This window comes from Quercus lobata, chromosome 6 (assembly GCF_001633185.2).
Source record: "Quercus lobata isolate SW786 chromosome 6, ValleyOak3.0 Primary Assembly, whole genome shotgun sequence".
In the NCBI taxonomy this organism is placed as follows: Eukaryota; Viridiplantae; Streptophyta; class Magnoliopsida; order Fagales; family Fagaceae; genus Quercus; species Quercus lobata.
Window position 1 is genome coordinate 157,167 of NC_044909.1, and position 26,773 is coordinate 183,939.

A 26,773-nucleotide genomic window follows, 5' to 3' on the forward strand; every position below is an offset into this window, starting at 1 on the left:
GGGTTAATTGCAGTTGGCGATAGTGTTTTCTGGTTCGTCAGTTAAACTCATCTGTGAAAAATGGCCAAATGTTTTTCTTCAATTGCCCATTAGGCATGTTCCCTTTCACTTCTTCTTCCAACAAAATATCAATGAATTGCTCTTCTACTGGTGCAGGCCATAACTTCAAATCCTCAGCATCGGATGGGTCTGCCATCTAATAGGACATACACACTTAAGCCATAAATATCCACTAACATGGATAGTAGGCATGACAGACTGTACATGGTTGCGTAGTAAATTCAGGTTTTTGTTTTCCTAATTAGTTTTATGATTTCTCAACTTGAACCTAACCCTATGGTCTAACCCAGTAACTGCACAATGGTAAAATGGTCGTTTGAACATAAAATTGTACCAAACAAATTGTAGCAAAGTGATACATCTAAAGCAACACAGAGTCAAGATAACTCAAAGCAATTATTACAGGTATATTTTGAAGACATTCTTTTGCAGACAAGTTACATATAGTAGGGAAAAATACCAAATCTAGAATCACTATTAAAAATTAATTGCAAGGAAGCAATTAACCAGTTTAGACCTTTATTAGTGTCAGGAAGCCCATTTCACAAATTATACATATATGAATAGTTAGAAGGGCATGGAGGAAAAACGTGTCCAACATCAAGAGCAACAAGAAACAATCAACAGCAACCAAGAACATATTTCAGTAATGGCAAACATACCATTTTTGAATTTAACACAAACATTAAACACTTATCTTAGGTGCAGGAATTGCGTTGGAGGAGAATGATGAAAACGGTGGAATGACTGAGGAGGACGAAGCAGTGTCTGCGAGCTCCATATGTAATGCCAGATGCGGTTTGTAAAGCAATGTTAAAGGTGATTTGAGATAAAGCCTGTTGTGGCTGTGCTGTGTGAGTAAATATGGTGGTTGGGGAGGTCATCGGGCCATACGATTTGGGGTGATTTTTGTGGTGAATTAGGGCTTTGATTTTGGGGGTTCTGCTCAACATTTATGAAGGAGATCAAAAGGCCGTTGGGGCGAGTTATGATGGATTGGGTGGGTGTGTGAGAGATTAATGGAGATGTGACTTAGGTGCGAGAGGGAGAGGAGAAAAGAGTCAAGTTCCTTGCTACGACGACACATGGGAAAGTCGTTGCAGAGAGACCACACTGCACTGACACGCAGGAGAGAAGAGACGGTATGATTATACGCGTGGGCCTAGAGCACAGTGAAACACACACTCAAACAAGCTTGAACAAAACTCATCTTATGTGAAACAATTGCTCAAACAGCTCTTCAACACAACTTAAACCTTGCTAGTTCAGACTCACGTACCAAAAAAAGATTTCAGCATAGGACTCACCTGTTTGGGTGTTTAAACATAAAACAATGTTGCTCAAACTGGGTGACCAAACAGGCCCTTATTCTCCCTCTTACACGATTTTTTTAAGTTGTAACTTGGAACCATAAAACTCACTATATTTTTCAAATTTTAAAAATTAATTGAAGAAAAGTGAGATATAATAGCCTAAAAGGTGTCGATCACTCAATCCTACTGCAGAAGTTGCGATTTCAAAAGAAAAGTGCAACGTTGTTTTGATTTGTGCATAGAAGGAATAAAAAGGTGAGCTTGTGACTGTTTGCCTAAAAAATAGACCCTGCCCCAGGAAACCACCTTGGAACAACGCGTCAATCATGAATTAATTTGTGATGGATAGTGCTGCATAAAAAGTAAAAACTCCTTTAAACTCCTAAGCATTTTGTGCATTATAAGGTTCTTGACAAAAAAGCAAATAAGCAAACTGGTACTCTTTTTCTTAGAATGAAAACCAAAGTTATGCTGACGCCAAAGTTTCCATACCAAGGGTTTGTTTGAGATTCACTTATTTTGCTGAAATTGAAAATTTTTTGCTGAAAGTACTGTAGATAAAGGTAAAAGTTAGTTGAAATAGTGCAGTACGACCTATGAATAGTATCAAAAAGTGCAGTGGGGCCTATAAATAGTAACAAAAATAAACTGAATAGTAAAATAAGCTAGTAAAAAAATAAGCTATCCAAATGGACAGTAAGTACTGAAATTGATATTGTTATTTGTAAACAGGAGATTAACTCAACTAACAAAAGTGCGTTCTTTAGGGTAAATCTAGTTAAAAACCCTGACATTTATGTGAATGCTCTTATAACTTTTTGTTTTGTTTACTTTGTTACCTTTTAAACTTTTAACACAAACATTCACATTATTTTTAAATTTCGATCTTGTTAAACCAGTTTTGTAGAAGTTGGACCACCAAAAAATATTTCCATATTAGTAAGAAATTTTACTTCATAATGGAAAGATTAACTTGGTCTTTCATAACAAGTAATTACATCCTTAATTAGTACAAACAAAAGCACAATATAGCTCATAAACACAATTAACAGTATCACAAGCTACCTATAAGCACCCAATCCTCAAAAACAAAAGAACAATTGACTACTTAAATACAAGCACAAGCATAGGGAATATGCTTCTAAGAAACTGAAGCTATATAGAACATGTGTTATTGACATAAAAATCATAAATCAATAAAATAGTTGAAATTAAAAAAGAAAGAAGAAAAGACACAGTAATTGCAAGATTGAGAGGTGTACTATGCAATACCTTTCAACGGTTGAAATTAAAAGTTAATTTTTAATATCAACCATTTGATAAGAAAGTTAAAAAAAATAAAAAGAAATTGAAAATTAAAATTAAAATATAATTAATAATTTTAAAAAAGTAAAAATAATGAGATAGAAATTACACGATGTAATAACTCTTCATCCATATGTAATTGTACCCTAATTTATTCCATACACACCCAACAAGAAAATCCCACAGGATTCTCTCCATATATATATATATATATATATATATATATATATATATCAATTGGGTCAATCAGAGGGTCATGGGTCTGAGGTGTACTTCACGGAAAAATACATCAATTTTTTTTTTAGGTTAAAATATAAAATTGACCCTCTAAGTTTCATATTTTTTTCATTTCAGTCCTTTAAATTTCAGTTTTGTTATTTTGGTTCTTTAATTTTCAAATTTTATCAATTCAATCCTCTGTTAGGCTTTTGTTAAGTGTTTTCATTTACTAACTAAAACAACGTCATTTTAGATGATTTTAAAAAAAAAATTTATTTCCTTATTTAAAAAAACTAAAAAATGTTAATTACCAAAATAAATAAATAACAACAACAACTAAGGGCTCCGACGCCATTGGAGGAATAGAACAAGATGTTGATAATGGTAGAGCAACCATTAATCCAAAACCGAAGGAAAATGTGAGACCATAAGGCCTTCAAAGCACGCTTGAGTCCCGCATTTATGCCTATGAGCTCTCAAAGATCAGTGGTGGAACCAAAAATTTATCTTTGTTGGGAAAGATTTAAAGATTTGCTTAATGCTTGTCCACATCCTAGCTATGAAACTTGGCGTATAATTAGTTTTTTCTATGAAAGTTTAGCTCCAAAGATGTGCCAATTTATAGAGATGATGTGCAATGGAGAGTTATTGAATAAAGATCCTGATAAGGCTTTTGATTATTTTGATCTCTTAGCTAAGAATGCCCAATCTTGGGATACCACTGATACCTCAGATAGGTCTAGAGCATCCACCAACCCCTTTGGGAGTGGTAACTGGTAAGTACCAATTTAGAAAAGATGATGACCTTAGTGCTAGGGTGGCTAGTCTAATTAGGAAGCTTGAAGCCATGGAATTAAGGAAGGTCAATGGAATCAATACTTTGCCTAAAATTAATGAGGTTTGTAGAATTTGTGAGACCATGGAACAATCTACCAATGAATGCCCTACAATTCCAGCTTTTAAAGAGGTGTTGCATGATCAAGCAAATGCTATGAACATGGTGAAAAAATCATACCCTTCCCCCTATTCCGAGACATACAATTCAAGGTGGAGGAATCACCCAAATTTTAGTTGGAGGAATGATAATGTGGTTGCACCTCCTACACATGGTTCTTCAAATTTTGTTCTCTATAATCTCCCTCCAAAGAAAGTCTTGAGGACACTTTGCAACAATTCATGCAAACTCAATCCACCATTAATAGTCAGAACTGACAAGCCATAAATGACATTAGGAGCACTCTCACTAAATTGAGCACATCCATGAGCACAATAGAAAAGGGTAAGTTTCCATCTCAAATACAACCAAACCCCCAAGGTCAATTTTGTGTTGATGATTGTAGTTCCTCTAAAAATAAAGTGAGTCAAGCTAAATCTGTAACTACTCTTCGTAGTGGAAAAATCAATGAAAAATATATTCCTAAAAGCAATACACAAGATGAATCTTCCAAAATAAAGAGTAGTAATGAGGTCCTTGAGCCTAAATCCAATGAAATTGAAAGGTGTCCTATCCCTGCTCCCTTTCCCAAAGGTTGATTCCATCTCAAAATTTTGAATTCTTTGAAGTGCTTAAGCAAGTTAAAGTGAACATCCCTCTTTTGGATGCCATAAAGAAAATTCCATCGTATACTAAATTTTTGAAAGATTTGTGTACTGTTAAGCGTAAGCTCAATTTACATAAGAATATAAATTTTACAATTTATGAAAACAATAAAAAAAAAAAAAAAAATTACAATTTATGAACAGTATCATTCCAAATTTGAAACTATATGGTTCATTCATGCTAAAATTTTTAAAATTTAAAACATCTAATGAAGGAGCTTTTTTGGTATTTGGTGTGCTAAATGCCAAATATTTGACATTTAGCACACCTAATGCTAATGCTATAGGACTATCCAAGTTGAATATACTCCAGTTTGTACGGATATATTTGAAAGGCAAAAAAAAAAGTACTTTGGATTTGGAATGAGAGATAGGTATGTGAATAAATGAAAAGAAGAGTTAGGCCACGGGAGTGGAATAGAATAAATAATGAAAGTAAATGGGGACAAAATAGTAATAAAATTAAAATGTTGTGAATAGTTAGGTTCATAGGTTTTCGAAATAAAAATATATTTATATAATTTTTGTTTTGGTGCGGAATCTCTCAACTATGATAGAATGATTTTTCTTATATAAAATTAGGAAAAGGGGTTAATGGATGTTTTAAAATAAATATTTATTTAGGGAATATTTTTTAAAAAAAATTATGGACAAAATTATGGACGCATTGGAATTCCTAACGCGAAGCGCGGCGGTGCAAGACCACGTCATCAAGAACCTCCTCCAAGTTCTCCCGCTCTCCTCCGCCACCGCCGTAGACACTCGATTCAAGAAGGCCGTCCTCCTCCGCACAATCCAATCCGAGGTATCCAACGCAACGGTCATCGAGACGACGCTCCAGGTGCTAGAACTGATCGAAGAGATGGACCGAAACGACGGTGTGGAGATCGGAGAGTTGTTGAAGGCGGCGTATTTCGCGGCAACGGTGGAGTGTACGGTGAAGTACTTGGCTTTGGAGGGAATCAATGGGAAGTACTTCGAGGCGGTGAAGAGAGTGTGGAGGGGCAGAATCGGTAATTTGGAGAAATCGGGGAACAGGAGCGAGTTGGTTAGGGATAACGCCGAGTTGACTCGGTGGAAGAACGATTTGGAGGCGGCGCTTTGGGATGCCAAAGTTGCGAAGAGGTTGATGAATTTGAATACAAGGGCCGAGGCTCTGCAAAAGCTTAGGGCTTTTTTAGGGGAGGCTTGGGCACTCATGGGCTCTTCCTTTATTGAAGCAGCGGCGGCTACGAGCAATGGAGCCGGTGAATTGGCGGCGGAGCAAGAGGTGGCGGCCTGGGTTCCGGAGTTGGCGGCGAATGAAGAGGATAAACTTGTAGCAGGGAAAGGTAAAGTTTCAAACTTTACTATGATGCATGCTGTGTGCTAATAATTTTGTATTCTCAATGCTCATAATAGAATGAAAATGTTCACATTCCCCTATATTTCAGTTGTGTAGTGCAATCCAAATGAACTTTACACTGGTCATAGTATATATGTGTTGTAATGCATTGGTGACTAAAATCTAAAATGTGTTTAAGGAACACCCATCAAAGGAGTAAAGCATATGATAGCAACTTGCTTTAGTTTGTTATTAGCATAATTCAGTCATTCAAATTATAGATTAGATACTCATCAATTTTAGAGCGAAGAAACACTAGCAAATTAAAGAATCAAAATTGCCCTTAAAATGGAGTCTCCTATCCTAATGTATACTAGGAGGTGGCCGACATTGGAGGCCAAACTTTCTTTTTACACTTCAATACATGTTTAAAGTTCAGTTTAATTACTTCTAACAATAGCCTTTTTAAAGTTCAGTTTCAGGTTTTAAAAGGTCCCTTCTTAGAGTTCAAGTTTCAGGCTTTTGAAGGTCCCTTTGAGTAGCAGGCACTCTAGGTTGCACTGCCTCTAGCTCACCTTCACACTTCTTATATGGACAATTAAAATGCAACTACCAGAAGTCATTCTTTCTGAAAATGCTATCTATTTTCTAATAACTCAATCTGAAGGATAAGTGGAGAAACATGACACGGTATCTAGGAAGCATGGACATGGACATAGGTACGAGTACGGACATGGGTACGACACAGTAACATGAACAATTTCTAAAAAATTATAACATGAAATGGCCAGCACAACACCGGTTTGGCACTCTAAATGAAATGTCTGTACTTCCTAGCACGGTATTGATCCCACAAAACAGAACGCAAATTTTTTTGTATTTTCCGAAGAGATAAAAATTTGCAGTAGTTTGTTAGTTCACCCCATAACCTTTCCGCCTTATACATCAACATGTGTTATATAACATAAGGTATACATACCTTCTTGAGTCCTGACAGTGCTAGTTCTTGTAGTTCTCTTGACTGAGTTATACTCTCATGTTCAGCTGATGCCTTCCTATGTTCATATTTCAGCTTGGTTATACTACACCAGTGATGGCGGTTAACGTAATTATGCAGTGAGCTTATTTTGGATCATGTTTTCACATGTATATGTTTTATTCCCCATGAATGAAATGTATGTATTTTGATATTTCTGTACCTTGGCTAACTTAAATTGATGGAATGGCCTAAAATTCAAGAATGGATAGGTTTTTAAGTGATTTTGCTGTTAGGGGCTTACCTGCACAATGTATTTGTTATCGTTGTTGTATGGTGTACCACTGCTAAACATTCAAATTGTAGCCATCTATTTCACATTCTTTGAACTTTGAAGTGCGACTGTGCGAGTATGCCCTATAACTTAGTGGAAATGGCTTTAGCCTTTAGGTGCAGCTCGGAAGTGGATGTAATTATTCAGAATTCAAGGCTTTAGTTTCTTATATGTGCATGCCCTTTTTGGTTTAGGCTGGCACTGCGGGGGTAGCTTTTATGTAATGCTTTTTAAAACCTCTTTCTTTTTTCTTTTTCTTTTTTCAAAGTACAATTTTAGCACACTTCAATAAAAAAAATCTTTAGCAAAAACTTAAATAAGTTATTCTTAAACGGTTCAAAATTTGGTGACAGACCTGTTCACAATCAAAGATGTGCCTTTTCTATGGAGTATAAGGCTGGTAATGCCATGGCAAGATAGTCATCAAGTATCTAATCAAACTAGAAAGTTACCTTTTAAACCCTATAATTTAGGGTTTAATAAATTAAAATTTATAATTTTAAAAGTAACACATTAATTCTGGAGATTTTAAAGGGCTACAAGTTAAATTTTATAATTTTAAACATAATAAATAATTCCTTGAGATTTCAAAAAACAACAAATTAAACCTTAACTCATTTTAAGAGAAACAACATGGTATTCGTGATTTAATGTAGGTTAAGGATTTACTAGCGAATGAAATATTTCTTAATGACTCTCAAAGTCTTTATCTTTTTTATTTTATTTTATAATATGATCCTGCCTTGTTATAACCTCAAGTCCTTTTATGTTGATATAGAATTATTAATATTCCCCATCTTTGATAGCCTATTCAGCATTTAGTTTCTTGGTTGAATGGGGTTTCTTTATAATTTTCTTTTTATTTTGTGGATTCTAATCGTCATTTGTATTTTTGTTCTCTGATCTGGGTTCATTCTTGTTTCGAAGAGAGTTTTAGAACTCCCTCCTATCTCACTAAATTGGGAAGAATGAACCAAATTGATATGAATTATAAAAAACCAAAACAAATAAATATTTTTAATATAAAATTCAAAACTAACGAGTAACTGCATAACAGATAATCATTCAAAATTAAAGCATATCTCAATATCACAAATAATCAATCATAATATGTCAAAGAAAATAAACTACAACAACTAATAAATTTATATACCTAGGGTTTGAAGGGTATATTGGTAAAATGACATTTAATTAAACAAATCAGACAGGTCAAACGGGTTCCATGAATTGGACACTAACTCAACCCATTTATTAAACGGGTTAGTTATGTCAACCCGAATATGACACTAATCCGTTAAGTTTCAATCCATAACTCGCTAATTTCATGTCATGTCGTATCAGGTTCACAAGTCGTGTCCAATTTTGCCACTCCTATATGCAGTCCCCCGTCCTAACAGGCACACCTTACCTTGTCAATTTTGATACCTCTCCTTTGCTCATCTGCTAAAGCCTTATATGTCATGCACAAACAGAAACAACAACATTGCATGAATCGCACTTAAGCAACTGTGTTCTTTTTTTCTACAGACGACTAACCTATTTTATTTAAACACGGCTATAGGCCCTACCTAATAAAACGCCGTTGCAAACACTAAAAACGCAGCTTCAGAACTACCCTATAGGTGCGTTTTATAGAACGCGGCTATAGGTTTATAATTTTAGCTGCGCTTGACTTAAAATATCCTAAACTAATTATCATAAAACAATAACATTGTACGGCACCGAGATCCCAGGCCCATACAGGCCCTGGGCCCAATCCCATACCGGCCTTGGGCACAAGCCCAGCAGAAAGGTCCAGTTATCCTGCGCCCTTCTTGAAGCTTCCTTAATGTACAAACAAGTGTAGGGTATTGAATTCCAAGAGGTGATCGGTCAAACGTTCCCAGTCAAGTATATGAACCGTTCCCGGGAAAATGTGATATGCACAGGAAACTGAGTTGCCGAACATAATCGGTCAAGATGGAACCAAGTTCCAAGATCATAAATGCTGCACCGCCCTCTCACCTAAACGTCCACTTTAATCAGATAATATTGGACCTTCAGTAGCACTAATGGTGGCTGTAATCATAATCTTCCCACTAACCTTGGCTATAAATAGAAGAAAGTTGGGAGAAAAAGGGGTTCAGAAAAATTGAGAGAAAACAGTCAAGCGAGTGAATACCAACTAGGCGTTGCTTTGAGTCTCTCTGCCGAGAACGACCCATAGTAGGAAATCCTTAAACCCACTACAAATAAATTGTGAGCCCAAGTGATCTGAGGCCCAGAAGTCTTATACTTGGTTCTTACAATTGGCGCCCACCGTAGGGCCCTCCTACAAAGCTGTGATTCGACTGAGACTCAAACGACAGGAATGTCTGAGGAGCGTTCAGGAGAGCGTGCACCGAGCGGCTCCATAGGATCTTCTCGGGGGTCAACATGGAGGGAGAGAAGGCAGAAACGGCGGGAAGATAGGGAGCGCCCAAGAGGGGAGGAAAGGTCCGGATTGGGAGAAGGGTCAGCTCAGACACACTGGATGGTTTCAGACGTCTCGGCGCATCGGCAGTATGATGATAGAGACCGAGAACTGGAGCGGTTACGCAGACTGGTAATGGATTTAGAGCTGGAAGTAAGGGGTCGGCGACATGAAAGGAATCGCAACCCCCAGCAAAGGAGAAACCAGGGCGAGGGCTCCAGCCGATCTAGTACGCAACGATCCCAAGACCGATCGCGTTCCCAAGAGTCACACCGGCAACCACGGGAACCTCGTCATCGGCGGAACCGTTCACGGTCGCATGATTACGATCACCAAGGATCAGAATTGCCGGAGGAGCGACTGCACCACAATGCCGCCATGGACGCCATGAGCCGAGCCTTGCGGATGGCAGCCTGGTCACCATTCTCCGATGAAATCGAACAGGCCACAATGCCGAGCAGATTCACACGACCGCCATTCAATTCGTATGAAGGGAGGACAGACCCCGTGGAGCATGTTAGCCATTACATCCACATGATGTCTTTGCATGCGCACAACGATGCATTTATGTGTAAAGTATTCCCCTCTAGCCTCGGCTCTACTGCACTGACATGGTTCAATGGGTTGCGGAAAGGTTCTATACACAGCTTCGCCGAGCTGATTCAAGAATTCGGCAGCAGGTTCGTGACATGCAGTCGAGTGCAACAGCCGGTTGACGCACTACTTTCCATGAAAATGAGGGTCGGGGAAACCCTTCGGAGCTATACCAGCCGATACTGGGAACTCTACAACGAGATTGGTGGGGGAAACGAGAAAATTGCAGCAAGCACCTTCAGGATGGGGCTCCCTGAAGATTCTGAATTACGGGAGTCACTGACGAGAAGACCCCCCGAGGATATAAGGCAACTGATGAGACGTATAGAGGAGTACAAACGCCTGGAGGATGACCGGCTGCAAAGCAGGGGGAAAGCTCCTTTAGTAGGGAGATCTCGGCAAAGCATTTTGCCGACGAAACCAAAAAGAGACTTCAGAATGCAGGAACCAGAGGTGCAAATCGAAGGGGTTAATGTGGTGTTTAAAGAGCCCGTGCATAAAATCTTGGAACGGATAAAAAACGAGCCATTCTTCAGGTGGCCGAACAAAATGGGGGGCGACCCATCTCGGAGGAACCAAAACCTATACTGCACCTATCACAGAGACAAGGGGCACACCACCGAGCAGTGTCGGGTATTAAAAGATCATCTCGGACAGCTAGTGAGGGCAGGGTACCTGAAGGAGTTTGTAGCAGATTCCATTGACCGAGAAACCGGGCAGGGCGCCCAACAGAAAAGGAACCCCCTTCCGCCACCCCTGGGGGTAATCGAAGTCATCCATGCCGCACCAAGAAGAGCAGCAGCGGCAAAAAGGGTATTGACAGTGGCTTGCGCGGAGGGAGAATCATCCAAGAAGAAAAAGAAAGTTGGACGGCAGTCCATCTCGTTCGGAGAAGACGATTTGGAAGGAACGGTCCAACCCCACGACGATGTTTTGGTGGTGACAGCCCGGATAGGCGGATTCCTGGTGAAGAGGGTGATGATTGATCAGGGTAGCGGGGCTGACGTCATGTACCCGGACCTCTTTGAAGGACTCGGGTTAAAGACCCAGGATTTGGCAAAGTATGACACGCCGTTGGTCTCGTTTGACGGGAGAGTTGTAATTCTCGAGGGGTAAATCTCTCTCCCAGTGGACATGGAAGGCAAGGGAGTTATAGTTACATTCATAGTAGTCCGATCATTCGCACCGTACACTGCAATCCTGGGAAGGCCGTGGATTCACGCCATGGGTGCTGTCCCGTCCACCCTTCACGTGAAAGTAAAATTTCCTACTGAGAATGGAGTTGCCGAGGTAAGGGGGAACCAACAGGTGGCGAGGCAGTGCCTTGTCGTCGCAGTCAGGTGGGAGAAGGAACAGCTCGGTCAAACTGAGGATACCGAGAAAGAGACCTCATAACAATTACAGAAACCCCAGGGGGAAACTGGGGCGGATGTTGCCGAGGAGGTGTTGAAGGTAAGAATTCTTCCAGATACTGACAAATATTTCCAGATAGGTACAAGCATGAATGACCGGGAAAGGGTAGAGATGTTGTTGTTCCTGTTGCAGAACATAGATGTTTTCGCATGGAGCCCGTATGAAGTGCCCGGCGTTGATCCCGAGTTCATTGTCCACAGACTCAACGTGGATCCATTATTCCCCCCGAAGAAGCAGAAACCGAGAAGGGCGTCGAAAGAACACGTCGATGCAGTAAACCTGGAGGTTCAGCGGCTGAAGGAGGCCGGAGTCATAAAGGAGATATTCTTCCCAAAGTGGTTGGCAAACACTGTCGTGGTGAAGAAGAAGAACGGGAAATGGAGAGTTTGTATGGATTTCACAGACTTGAACAAGGCATGTCCCAAGGACCCATTCCCGATGCCCAAGATTGACCAGCTAGTAGATGCAACATACGGACACCCGAGGATGAGCTTCCTAGATGCCTTCCAGGGCTACCACCAGATTTCCTTGGCGCCCGAAGACCGAGAAAAGACAGCATTTATCTCCCCGAATGCAAACTATCACTACGAGGTCATGCCGTTTGGATTGAAGAACGCCGGGGCTACGTATCAGTGAATGATGACGAGAATGTTCCGAGAAAAAATTGGATACACGGTTGAAGTTTATATCGACGATATGGTGGTAAAAAGTAGAATTGAGTCACAGCATACCGAAGACCTCCGGGGAGTATTCGAGATACTACGTCGGCACAAATTGCGCCTGAATGCCGAGAAGTGCACTTTCGGAGTGGGGGCTGGTAAGTTCCTGGGATATCTGATCTCTACTCGGGGAATAGAAGCTAACCCCGACCAAATAGAGGCCGTGAACCGCCTCAAACCACCAAGCAATCCCAAAGAGGTGCAAGTGCTCACTGGAATGTTAGCCGCCCTGAACCGATTTATCTCTAAGTTTGCCGATCGCTGCCGGCCGTTTTATCAGCTTCTGAAAAAGTGGAAGGGGTTCCGATGGGATGAGAGCCGTGATGAAGCTTTTCGAGAACTAAAGGAATATTTGGCAAAGGCGCCGAGGTTGACTGCCCCGGAGCCCAGGGAGGATCTGTTTATGTACCTTGCAGTCACCGATCATGCCATAAGTGCTGTGTTGCTAAGGGACCGGGGACTGCAAATGCCAGTGTATTATGTGAGCAAAACCTTGGTCGATGCCGAGACAAGGTACCTGCCCCTTGAGAAGTTATTTTTGGCCCTGGTACACGCCACAAGGAAGTTACCACATTACTTCCAGGCACACACGGTGTTCGTCCTCACCGAGTATCCATTGCAGTCACTGTTAAAGAGATCTGCCTTCACAGGGCAGATTGCCAAATGGGGGACTCCGTTGGGATCATTTGACATAAGATACCGACCTAGAAGCTCGGTGAAGGGACAGGTTCTCGCTGATTTCATCGTAGAATTCACACCCAAGAATGAAGGCAAGGTAATCTGTAGTGCGGAGATTCGCCCGTGGAGGGTATTTGTGGATGGCGCATCAAATGCTATGGGGGCCGGGGCTGGTATTGTCATAATCACCCCTGAGGGTATACGACTGGAACACTCCTTCAGATTGGGGTTCAAAGCCTCGAACAACGAAGCCGAGTATGAAGCCCTACTGGCCGGGTTGAGGGCAGTATTGCATCTGGGTGCAAAGGATGTAGAGATCTACTCGGACTCTCGGCTGGTTGTTTATCAGATCACTGGGGACTTCGAGGCTCGGGACCCTCGAATGAAAGCTTATCTAAGTACGGCAAAGCAGATTATCGGTCAGTTTGGGACGGCAAAGATATCCCAGGTAGCCCGGTCACAAAACAAGCACGCTGACTCTCTTGCCACGTTAGCCTCATCGACCACCGAGGACACGCCGCGGCTTATCATGATAGAACTTATAAGGGAGCCAAGCATCTGTGTGAAAAGTGTCCCCGACCAAGCCGGAGTAGAGGTTGCGCAGGTAGCAGTGGCTGGTCCATGTTGGATGAACCCGATCATAGACTTCCTTGTCGAAGATAAAGTTCTTGAGGATGAGGCCGAGGCCAACAAGATTCGCCGGATGGCTCCCCGGTACTAGCTGTCTTCGAACCGAAAATTGTACCGAAGGTCCTTCGCAGGCCCTTACCTCTTGTGCCTACATCCCGAAAAAGTAAGAGAGCTTCTGACCGAGCTGCATGAGGGAGTGTGCGGCGGGCATGCAGGGGGACGATCTTTAGCACACAGAGCGATGACACAGGGTTTTTGGTGGCCGCAGATGCAGAAGGATGCCGCTAAATACGTTCGGAGCTGCGAACAGTGTCAAAAGCACGCCCCAATGATCCATCAGCCTGCAGGACGTCTAAATCCTGTCAGCAGCCCCTGGCCGTTCGCACAATGGGGGCTTGACATCCTCGGGCCATTCCCCCGAGCAACGGGGAACCGCCGTTTTGTATTGGTGGCCGTAGATTACTTCACAAAGTGGGCTGAAGCTGAAGCCTTGGCTAATATACAGGATACTGACGTGAAAAAGTTTGTATGGAAAAATATAGTTACAAGGTTTGGGGTGCCGAATTTGCTAGTAATAGACAATGGGCTACAGTTCAACAGCAACGCTTTTCGGACCTTCTGCAGCGAGCTCGGCATCAGGAACAAGTATTCAACCCCGGCATACCCACAAAGCAACGGCCAAGCTGAAGCAGTAAACAAGACTATATTGAACGGGCTCAAGAGAAGGTTGGATGGGGCGAAAGGAAAATGGGCAGAGGAGCTACCCAGCGTATTGTGGGCTTACCGCATGACCCCTAGGAGATCCACGGGGGAAACCCTGTTTTCTCTGACATACGGAGCAGAAGCAGTGATACCAACCGAGGTGAGCTTATGCAGTGCACGGGTCGCCGGGTTTGACCCCGTCCAGAACGCCGACCTGATGATGGAGAGTTTGGATTGGCTAGAAGAATGCAGGGAGGCCGCAACCGTACGGCTCGCCGAGTATCAGCAGAAGCTGGCCCAAAGATACAACCGAAATGTAAAGGGGAGGGAATTCAGTGCCAGGGAACTGGTGTTAAGAAGGGTAGTGAGGAACATGCGGGACATGGCTGCAGGGAAGCTTGCTCAGAGTTGGGAGGGACCATACAGAATCACAGCCATCGCGGGTGCAGGGGCCTACTACTTGGAAGACCTTGACGAGAGGCCGCTACCCCGACCATGGAACGCCAACAACTTGAAGAAATTCTACGCATAATCACCGGTGTAAGCCAGAACTTGTATTCCATTGAAATTAAGAGCATGATGAACTTTTTTGTATATGCTGTCTTTGACTCCGTAATCGCACACCAAGAGAATCGCAAATAAAGTTCTAAGGACAGAAACCTGACCCTCGGCTCGATCAAAATCCCCGAGCAAGTGGAAACCTTACAAATAAAACTCTAAGGACAGAAGCCTGACCCTCGACTCGATCAAAATCGCCGAGCAGGTGGAAACCTTACAAATAAAACTCTAAGGACAGAAGCCTGACCCTCGGCTCGATCAAAATCGCCGAGCAGGTGGAAACCTTACAAATAAAACTCTAAGGACAGAAGCCTGACCCTCGGCTCGATCAAAATCGCCGAGCAGGTGGAAACCTTACAAATAAAACTCTAAGGACAGAAGCCTGACCCTCGGCTCGATCAAAATCGCCGAGCAGGTGAAAACCTTACAAGTAAATGCTCTAAAGTCGAAAACATGATTCTCGGTTAAACTAAAATCACCGAACAGGTCTAAATCTTATAATTAAATGCTCTAAGGACGAAAACATGATTCTCGGTAAACTAAAATCACCGAACAAGTCTAAATCTTATAATTAAATGCTCTAAGGACGAAAACATGATTCTCGGTTAAACTAAAATCACCAAGCATGATGAAAATCTAACCCGCTACAAACGCAAAGTCCACTAGTGCTCTCAAAATCCTCAAAGCACCGCACGACAGGTTTTGAAGGTATCATTCCATTAAGCGGCCAGGGCGCTGGCATGATTCGAGCAACACATACAAATAGATATAAAGTCATTCAGCAGATTGAAACAGGAAAAGAAAGCAGTCTATCAATTAAACAAACAAAGGCAATTGTTCAGCCACCACATCCCGGTGACGTAGGCAAATAAAACCAACAAAATAAAAATAAGATAATAAATAAAAGTAAAATCAGCTGGGAGGTTGGGTCGGCGGGGTCACTTCCTGCTGGGCGGTCAGGGGGAAAGGCGGATCCTCACCGAGAAGCTCCTGCACAGTCGGGATGCTGGTAGCTTCCATTTCCTTGGGCTCAGCGTGAGCGTCGATTTGTTCAACCAGCTCCCTCATACTGGCCGTCTCCTCCTCGTCAATAGCAACCGGGGCATCCTGGGCGGCAGGTACAGGGCTCGGGAACGGGATTTGGCCGGGGTCTCTCAGAGGCAAATCTTGGGGAACTCCCATTGCTTGGAGAGCGGCGAACCACCCGGCCTCAAAACCCATATTCCGAGCCCGAGCCACCACCAGCTCTGCAGAATTTTCAGCATCCGCGAAACCTACGTCGTACCACTTTTGCTCCGCGGCTGCCAAGCCTGCCCTGAGGTTGGCTATCTCCTCGGCATTGGAAGTGTTAAGGCTGATGGCTTCGGCTAACTTGAACTCCGTCTCATTCTGCTTGTTCAGGAGCTCCGCATACCTCTTTTCGGCTAATGCCCGGTTCTTCTCCGCAGCAGCAGCCTTTTTCTCAACAGACTCAGCAGCTTTCAGTTTTTCCTTAGCTAATTTCACCGCTGACTCCCGCGCCCCCCTTTCGCACTCATTTTCTTCAGCAAGATCCCATGCCCGGGCAGCCACAATGTGTGCCATTTGAGCGGCCTTGCAAGCACAAAGGTTAGAAAAGGAGCAAAAGGAAATCTGTATGATGGAGTAGATAGACAAAAGAATTACCGCAATGGCGTGCCACTCTAGCCGGCGCCCCACAGACTCCTCGGATCCATCCTCAAAGGCATGCACATCCTCGGGAAGAAGAAGAGCTTCAGCCAAAGTTTGGGCAATACGGCCGCCCTCGCCCTTCTCCCACATACGAATACAGGCAGTTGAAGGCAATGGCTTGCTGTCCAACAGGAACTTTGGCTTCCATGCTGGAGCCACCTGAGAGGAGGACGCACCTCCCGTGCCAGCTTCGGTTGGTCGGGGAGGAGTCTGGACAGCGGCATCTCCCGAGCCCGTGGAAGGTTGATCGGTGACTTTCTGTTTCTTACGGGCCCGTCCGGCCTGCGAAGAGGGTGGAGGCTGAGGCGCTTGACCCCGACCCTGAGAAGATGGGGGCTGATTGGGTTGCTGGGCACCAGGCACGAACCGGTCTATTGTCATGACCTTCCTAGATACCATCCTTCCACCTGGTTGGATTGCTTCAGCTGGCAGGGCAGCCGCTTCTATCGCTTGTTGTGGAGGCTCGGTGGCCGGATTCTCGGGGTCGGGTTGCTCTGGGACTTGATCTTCTTGCTGTATGGCTTCGTGGGCTCTCTCCTTGAGGCGCCGAGATACCCGTTCCACGGACTCGTCTCGCAAAGGGGCTAGCTCGTCCGAGCAAGTAAACCGCCGACCAAATTCCCTCGCCTCCCCGGTTGTAAGCTTCGGCGGCAAAAAGTTTACGTACCGGACGTCTATATATGATAGCAGGGGGCTGTCAACTATCAGTGCCTGCTTGAAAGGCTACCAGGTAGAATAAACCGGCTCCACTCCAAGGATTAAGTGCGAGGCCCGGAGTTGTCCGTCCCAATGCACGTATATCTCGGAACGGAGGACGAAGTTTAAATCCTTGGCGTGGACGGCTCTGAGATCCTGAACAAACACTTTGCCGTCTGCAAAAGAACAAGTGACGCATTAGTCTCTAACAATAAAAAATTATACTTCAATAAGAAGAAAAGAAGAGGTGGAGGAAAGCAATTATATGAAGGGGATGGTACGAACCCACTTCACGCCGTGTAAGGGGGCAATGGATCTCCCCGGCAAACCAATTGCCGCACACCCTAACGAACTCCCCGGCGGAGTTCCTGTTCGAATCAGGTAGGCATGATATCAGCCGTACCCGAGCATCTCTTGTCTTTAGGTAATAATTGGTGGCTTTGCTCCCACAGAGGCTATACATTTGGTTAATGTCATGGTGGTCTAACTGTAAGTTAAAGGTGTGGTTCAACTTACTGACACAACTAACTACCCGGTAAAAATTGAGGGGAAGCTGGTCAGGGCACAGCCCATAGTAAGTGAGTGTGTTTATCAAGAGGGGATCTACGGGGAACCTGACCCCACCTTCTAAAATGGACATCAAAGGAAAGAAGGCTGTACCCTGCCCTCGGTAGAGTTCAATATCACTCTCATGGCAATAAGCCACATCCACGTCATCGGGAATATTAAATTTACTCCTAAAGGTGGCCAAAGCAGCCGGGGATTCTAGAAGGTAAGAGTAACCCATCTATAACGCCTAAAACTACAAAAGTGAACTCAAAGAAATAAAGCTGAAGGAACAGAAGGAGGAAGAAAAACTTACTTTGGGTTCTAAGGAGGGAAAGAACACTGAGCAAGCGAGCGCACAGAAATGTGGTCGGCAGAGAGTAAGCACTAAAGATCAGAGGCGAAGGAAAAATGGAATGGTGTTCAGAGGGGGACTATTTATAGAGCCAAAAAGAAATGGGGGAAGAAGAAACGCTTAATCAAGCAATAAATGGGCACAGTTTACGAGCGACCCAGCGAATGCCAAACGTAACCGATTCGCGTGCCGCTTCGGTTCGCGAACCGTCAGGCAATAATGACGACTGTGCCTGGCGCCGCGAAATGGCGCGTCTTTTGAGATGGATATTAATAAGACATAACAGTCATAAGTCCCAGGCTAGAAGATCCCCGAGGTCAAAAGGCCTAGACAGCTCCTTGATTCCTCTCGGCGACCGAGTATGAATCAGGGGGGGCTATTGTACGGCACCGAGATCCCAGGCCCATACAGGCCCTGGGCCCAATCCCATACCGGCCTTGGGCACAGGCCCAACAGAAAGGTCCAGTTATCCTGCGCCCTTCTTGAAGCTTCCTTAATGTACAAACAAGTGTAGGGTATTGAATTCTAAGAGGTGATCGGTCAAACGTTCCCGGTCAAGTATATGAACCGTTCCCGGGAAAATGTGATATGCACAGGAAACTGAGTTGCCGAACATAATCGGTCAAGATGGAACCAAGTTCCAAGATCATAAATGCTACACCGCCCTCTCACCTAAATGTCCACTTTAATCAGATAATATTGGACCTTCAGTAGCACTAACGGTGGTTGTAATCATAATCTCCCCACTAACCTTGGCTATAAATAGAAGAAAGTTGGGAGAAGAAGGGGTTCAGAAAAATTGAGAGAAAACAGTCAAGCGAGTGAATACCAACTGGGCGTTGCTTTGAGTCTCTCTGCCGAGAACGACCCATAGTAGGAAATCCTTAAACCCACTACAAATAAATTGTGAGCCCAAGTGATCTGAGGCCCAGAAGTCTTATACTTGGTTCTTACAAACATGATATAGAGATTCTATATTAATATGAAGAAGGCAATAAGACTAATAGCAAAACAATGACTTTTCTATCACTAAGACCATATCCCATCTTTAATGCAGCAGCTGCTACTACATCAAATGAAATCCTTACCTGAAACAAACATGCTCTCACATTCACCACAGAATTTGAAAACCAAAAAGTCCAACAAGTAGCTACTAAGAACTTTAGAAATTATGTGTTTAACCAATAAAATGAGTTAGGAATTCTTTTAGTTGAGGATTGGAAAAAGGGGCAACTATGGCTACCAAAACTTTTGAAATAAAACTTGAACATAATTAAATCAATGAATTTAGCATAAAACTCCTAAAAAGAAATGAAAATAATACTATTGATAATTCGATTCTAACTCTATTTATTTGATATCATGGTGTTACCAGATGTGGTTGGTGTATTGGGATCTATTGGAGTCATTGAAATATTCACCTCCAACACACAACAAGTTTTTGCACAGTTGCATCATCAACTCTTGTACCTTGAAAAATTACAAAATCCATTACTAAATCTCCTTCATATCATGTTCTATTTTTTATGCATTCTATTAGAAGTAAAGAGAGACTCACCAAATTTTGTCATAAGCAGAAGAATTGTTAGTGTATACTGCTGCAAGATAGATTGGTAAACAGCCTATTGGGAAGATTTCTGTGACAACTACTTGGGTATCACCATAACCAATGACCCTATGGAACAATAATGGAGAATTAGGAATCAATAATCATAACAATTCATTTTGCAAGGAAAATAAAAAGGATTTTTTTTCTTTTGTTTGCTAATAATACTTACTGTAACAACATCTATTACATTCCCTCCAATTTCTCCAATCATGAATATGGCTAGGGCACACATTAACCGGACCCTACTTAATGTCATCTTACTTTTTTGATGGGATAATATCATCTTACTTGGTCCAGCAGAAATGACAAGTCGCAAAAATAAAAGCACTGTCAAACATCACATAATGTCATCATAGAAATTGCACATATATTAACGACAAAAAATGTACTATACTTTGAGAGATATTTCTGAAATGGATTGGGATTCGAGATGCAATCACAATGCAATTTACTTTTTTTACTTTTACTAATTTATTTTTGCTTATTTTTTATATTGAATGGTTGAGATTTTAAGTTGCTTTTGCAACTTTAAATCTTAACCATCCATAATTAGATATTGCTTCGGAAACAATATCTAATTATGGATTGAAACATGCTAAGATAAAGGATAGGCCTCTTCCCCTAAAACCATCTCTCGAGATAGGAATCCAAGTTACTGTCTGATTCATTTGACCGAGTGGAGAGAGTTGTGGAAGTAGCAATCCTTTACCTCCCACGAGAGTAGCACGAGAGAAGCTTTCAGTAGGTAGGGCCCACGAGAGTAGCAAACTAGTCCCGTTTTCTCTTTCTCTCAACTTAATAGTATAAATGCACAGCAATCCCTTGCCCCTAGGTCCTACTGACCATGAATGTTGACCAAAATATAATTTTGGCATTTTTGCATGAAAATTTGTAAATAACATTAAAACTAGTCTAAGAAAGAAACAGAAAAATATTTTGCAAGAAAAAAAAAAATCAATCAAATTTTGGATGATAATACCCCCAGCTCCTGCTAGCTAAGAATTTTGTCAGAATACAATGTTGGCGTTTTTGCACGAAAACTTGTTGATAGCATATTTGGAGATCCAAGATACAAATTCAAAAATCTTTTGCAAGAAAAAAAAAAATCAATTAAATTTTTGTTAGGTTCTAAGACTTTAGGAACTAAATGTATTAAAACTTCAATTTGTAATGTGTTGGCAATGATCAAAACTTAGAGTTTAAATTTAGGCTACTCAAAGTGTATTTATTTGTAAAGTGTATTTATTTAAAATAGCAAATTCTTATTAATTTACATTTGACACATCGCTTATATTATATTTATTTATTATTTCCAGTTTCTACTGAACGGAAACTTTCTCTAAACAATAGTGTTTTGAAAAATTATAAACAAGTTCAACAATCAATATTTGGTCCATAAAAAAGAATAAAAACATGTGGGAGGTTGGATACTAATAACAAGTTTGGATTTTTTTTTTCTTATATATCTTTTTGTTTAATTATTTGCAAGTCGGCTCAATAACTTTTGGGGCCTTAGGCGAAAATTTTAAATGGAGCATTTTTATAATTAAATATTAATCAAATAATATATATATTTATATATATATATATATATATATTATTTGAAATTTAATTTGTTTTTCAATTCTTCTCTTTTTTAGAAGTTTTTCATATCCGGATAAGTATTTTCTAGTAGACGTTTATAATGAGAAAATATTTATAGATAAATAAAACACAATTTATAATTAAAAATGATAATTTAACTAAAAATAAAATTTAAAATATACAATAATAGAACTTGGTTATTGTAATTTTTCTAAAACCATGACCACTTTAAAGTTTAAACTTGCACAAATAAAAAATTAATTTAATACATGATTAATAAATTAAAGTCACTATAATACTAATGAGTTGATACAAATATGATACACATCAAATTATTAATTGATATAATAATTTATAATAATAGATAAAGCGTCACCGTGTCAAAAAAAAGTGTGAGAAGTTGACGCTACCGACCAGCCTGTACAGCTGTATGTACTCCTCTACTATCATCCTATGCCTATGGCTAAGTTTTAAAGAAGAATGTCAAAAACGTGTCCTACACTCCTACTGGGTACTCCTGTCAACTATCATGGCAGAAAAGGGTACAGGGGGGCAGAAAAGCTATCATAACTAAAAAGAAAAAACGTGTCCCATCTCATTAAACAATTGTGCAGCCAGTGAAAGTGTGAAACAAACTAAAAATATATATAATTTAAGTTAAATAAATAGAAGACTCTGAGTCTTCATTTTGATTTTCGGAAAGACAAAGTCACAAAGAGAAAGAGGGGGAAGAACGGAAGAAGAATACCTATAGTGACTGCCGATTGGTAGACTGGTACGCTGGAATTAACAAAGAAATATTTCATGTTAGATTGACTGACTGAGTTTATGAAAAAAGATCAAGAATGAAGAATCATGATGAAGATGAAGATGAAGAAGAAGAAAAGAAAGGTAAGACTGTAAGAATATAAATAGAGAGGCAGAGAGATAGAGAGAATGAGATAAAATTATTAGGTACTCTCGGAGTACCATAAATGCGTACTCCTCTCTCATATAAATAATGGGTCCCATCATGAATTTAATTAGTAAGACCCACCATTTATGTGAGAGGTGAGAGTATTTATTTATGATATTCGGGAGTACATAATAATTTCCCAGAGATGAGAGGCTTTTCTTTTGTTTTTGAAATTTATAATCTCTATTTTAGCATATTTCAAGACAATTACGTTGTATTATTAATGAATTTGTCTAGTATTAATTTTGATTTTAGCATATGTCAAGAATGAGTTAATAAATTTGTCTCCTAAAATTTAATTTTGTTAGCTGAAGTTTCACTATTTTTATTTTGGGTCCGGTTAAGGGTACACATTAAGCTTTCTATTTTTTAAAACATTTTATCGGGAATTGAAAAAGCTGTCATTACTTTTTCAATTCTCGAAATTTTTTTTTCCAAAAATGGAAATTAATGTGCGCCCTAAGGACACACATTAGTAAAATCATCTCTAACCATCTCTCGAGACTAGAATCCAAGTTACTCTCTGATTCATTTGACCGAGTGGAGACAGTTAAATTTTTGTTAGGTTCTAAGACTTTAGGAACTAAATATATTAAAATTTCAATTTGTAATGTGTTGAGAAACCATGTTCAAAACATAGAGTTTAAATTTTGGCTACTCAAAATGTATTTATTTGTAAAGTGAATTTATTTAAAATAACAAATTCTTATTGATTCACATTTTGACACATCACTTACATTATATTAATTGATTATTTCCTGTTTCTACTGAACGGAAACTTTCTCTAAACAATAGTGTTTTGAAAAATTATAAACAAGTTCAACTATCAATATTTGGTCCATAAAAAAGAATAAAAACATGTGGGAGGTTGGATACTAATAACAAGTTTGGATTTTTTTTTCTTATATATCTTTTTGTTTAATTATTTGTGTATTTTTTTTTAAGTCCCATTTTTTGAAGATATATTAAATTTTTTTTCACTAATTTTCAATTGATAAACCAATAAAGTTGCCGATAAAATAATCTAAATACAAACCCTACCATTCAACACGTTACAGACAAACCATTTCTTCATTTTAGAGATATATCTGCCTTCTTTTTTTCTTTTTTAAATTATTGGGTTTTGTTTTTTCTATTCCCATCATTTATGGCATGATGGGAATAGAATTATTAATAAGTACGAAGACTTGGATTTTGTAAGTTTTGATGTGGGTTCATACGTCCCACAGATATAATGAATAGAAAGCCATTGCACCTACCTTCTTTTTTTGCTGCCTCCCAACACCAGTCAGCCCAAACCCACCTTCACGCACCAGCTCCACGCTTTTCACCACACGCGCCTGTCGATTTCCCTGTGGGTCCCATTGGGTGTTGGAATATCAGGCATGTGGGACTTGTTCACTTGTTAAGTCACATGAGTAGGGTTCATCAATCAACTTTTGTAGAGGATGTAAACTCTAGTTATGTTAACCATATTTAATAAAAATCTAAAAACCACGTTTAATGAAATATAATATAATTTTTTTCCAAATACGGTGAGTGAGAAGTGAGCATTGGATTCGATGGGTTCATATACCGTTCTTTTCTTTTTCTTTTTTTGTTTAAAATTCTCAAAAGTGTGTTGAAACTCACTTGCCAGACACCCTTCACTTTTAAGAAAAATATATATATGGCCACTACATTCCTAATCCTTGGATTTTGTTTCTCAAATTAGATTATTTATTTATTTATTTACTAAAAAGATTTTTCTAATATGTGCCCTAAGGGCACACAATAATTTTCATTTTTAGAATTTTTTTTTTCAAGAATTAAAAAAGTATTAACTGCTTTTTCAATTTCCAAGAAATTATTTCAAAAAATGGATAGTTTAATGTGTGTCCTGGGGCACACATTAATCGGACCCATTTTTTAGTTTTTGTTTTTGTGGGGATATACTATTTAATAGTAAAAAGAAAAGAAATGGAAAGCCACTCTGACCTGAGGAGGTACAAGATACAAGATATACAAAATCCTGAGGAGGGAGGTGGTATATCCTGAAGTTATTTTTGGGTATCTGATCCAATATTGGGTTTTGTAAGCAAATTTTAAGGTCAGCTTTATTTTTTACTTTTTGAATTATCCTTCTAAATTCTAATTATGCTTTATAAAATCATAAAATATTTACCTTAACCAAATTAGCCTATGATCTTTAGGGGTCAGGCATGTGGTCAGGTTTGGGGCAATATTTACCCGAACGCTTGATATTCCGTTGTTGTGTTCCCTTCTTACCGTCGTTGGCGCCACCCTAGTCGTAAAGTGAAGTCCTAGAACCTAGCTGTAAGGCCTGTTTGAGCCAAGAGAGGGTGTGTAGGGCATGAGAGGTATAAGGTTGGTTAGGGTATGTGTTACGAAATGCAACGGTTGTGAGAAAAACATGATAATTGAGTGTTGAACCTAGGATAGTATGGATAAGTTGTGGAGATCCAACTCCTCTATCAGCTCCAGGACTAGTTGTCCTCCTGATATTGTAAATGAAGAAGATCACACTATTGATGATAATGAGTTGATCCCTGATTTTCGTAAATGGACTATTCCTAAAGTTGATACTAAAACTATTTATAAAACTAGTTTTGTTGAAAGTGCTTTTCATTTTGCTTACAAAGCTAGAACTGTTGAACAAATTTTCTCTATTTCAAGAATTCATGAAAAATGCTATATGTTTACTAAAAAGAATATTAATGACTTTCTTGCTGCTAAAAAATTTAGTTATTTGCATATTGGTATGGTTCAAGTTGCTATTAAACCACTCACCCGAAAGGGTATTAATACTTCTGTTCTCATGTGTTTAAGAGATGCTAGGTTTAAGATTTTTAAAGACAGCATTCTTGGTATGATTACTGCTTCTATGTATGATGGTCCTGTTTATTTTAATTGTTATCCTGATCTTACTCTTGCTTTGGATGATCCTAATATTGTTAAAGCTTTGACTTTGAATATTGCTTCATCTGGTTATCACATGGAAGAAGGTAGTAAGCCTTTTGCTTTGATCTATCGCATTTATTATAAACTTATGGGTACTCAAATGAATCCTTGTGCTATGATTCCTAGAGAACCTTCGGGTAAAACCATGTTAATTCAATATTTAACTCCTGATGCTAAAATTCAAGTTTCAAAAATGATTCAATGGCAAGATGTTAAACTTCCTTATGATTGGTTGTTAGAACAAGAAACCCCTCCTGCTAAACCCATTTTTGATGAACTTGATCTTACTCATATTCAACAATATCTTGATGGTACTGTTAAAATAAGTTTTCAAAACAATCCACCTTTGAGGATCAACGAAGGAAGACATTCCTTTGCTAGATCTGAAAGTATTTCAAAAAGAGATCGAGAGATCAATGATTTTTTGAAAAAGAATTTGGAAAAATCCTCTGATTTGAAGCTAAAAGGTATTTCAAGTGATAAATCTCTAGTTAGCTCTGTTTACTATTCTACTAAACCTGAATCTTCTGCTCCCTATGACAATGTTGTTGTTAATGATGAAGAAGACTCTGTTTATATTACTCCATCTGACTTTGATTCTCCTATTGAAAATCCTCCTGTTTACCAAAATCAATTAAGAGTTTTGACTGTTTTAATTGATGATTTTGAGATCGATTGGTATTCTCTGTATGATGAGTTTATGCTTGCAAAAAACATAACCAAAAGAAAATATTTCCAAAATAATTTTGCTTAGTCTGAAAAGACCGTGTTAAAAGAAAATGGTTGGAAATGATGAATCAATTGAAAAAACATATTTTGTTTTTTGATTTTCTTGAAAACCATTATGTTTCAGAAGATGAGGTTTCAAAACAACATTTAAATGTGATAAAGAAATCAAATTTTGTTAAGATTGATAAAACCATTATTAGGTCTAGTCATCCTCCTCTTGACTCAATTTTGATAACTACTAAGAAAGATGAAGTGTCAAAAGAGGAAGTGAAGGCCTCCCCTTTCAAAATTGCTGATGATCAAACTCCCATTGTTAGTCTTATTGAACAAAACAATTTTACTAATCAATCTTTGCATATTATTGGTCAACAGCTTGACCGCATTGAAAAAAAATTTGCTGAAAAACCTATTCTTGAAAAATCTGTTTCTGTTAAAACTGAGAAACCTTTGATTGATTTACCCAGTCAAAGAGAAAAAGTTGTGTTTAAAACTTCTCAGTCTAAGACTCTCGAAATTGTTGAAAAAATGCTTTTTGATTTAAAGGTTAAAACTGAGGGTACTTCTACTTCAGTTGCTCGAACTATTTCCAAAAAAGAAATTGTTTCTGAAGAAAATAAAGATTCTGATACTGTTTCTTCTGTTCCTGCAAAAAGAATATTTGATGATGATTTCCCAGAAATTAAAAGATTTGTTGGAAACCCCAAACCCATGTCTTTTACTAAAAACTGGTATTCAAAACCTACTCCTCCTGA

The 26,773-nt window shown here is 39.8% G+C and overlaps 1 protein-coding gene across 2 annotated transcripts; it reads left to right on the forward strand.

Annotated features, from left to right (window-relative positions):
• Positions 1-5,099: 5,099 nt before the first annotated feature.
• Positions 5,100-7,242, forward strand: LOC115950582. 2 transcript variants are annotated; one of them, XM_031067781.1, is made up of 2 exons: positions 5,100-5,827; positions 6,297-7,242. In XM_031067781.1, exons 1-2 carry the CDS (start codon positions 5,143-5,145, stop codon positions 6,344-6,346), a joined length of 735 nt encoding a protein of 244 aa, XP_030923641.1. In that variant the 5' UTR covers positions 5,100-5,142; the 3' UTR covers positions 6,347-7,242. The 2 variants fall into 2 exon arrangements, with proteins under 2 accessions (XP_030923641.1, XP_030923643.1); XM_031067783.1 differs by having other exon boundaries at positions 6,893-7,239.
• The last annotated feature ends 19,531 nt before the right edge of the window (positions 7,243-26,773 follow it).

What these genes read in the sequence shown, in the direction of transcription:
- LOC115950582 (XM_031067781.1), top strand. Translation starts at nt 5,143, where the DNA reads ATGGACAAAATTATGGACGCATTGGAATTCCTAACGCGAAGCGCGGCG. An exon ending in TAAACTTGTAGCAGGGAAAG is followed by an intron (nt 5,828 to 6,296) that starts GTAAAGTTTCAA and finishes TTTAAAGTTCAG; the next exon opens with TTTCAGGTTTTAAAAGGTCC.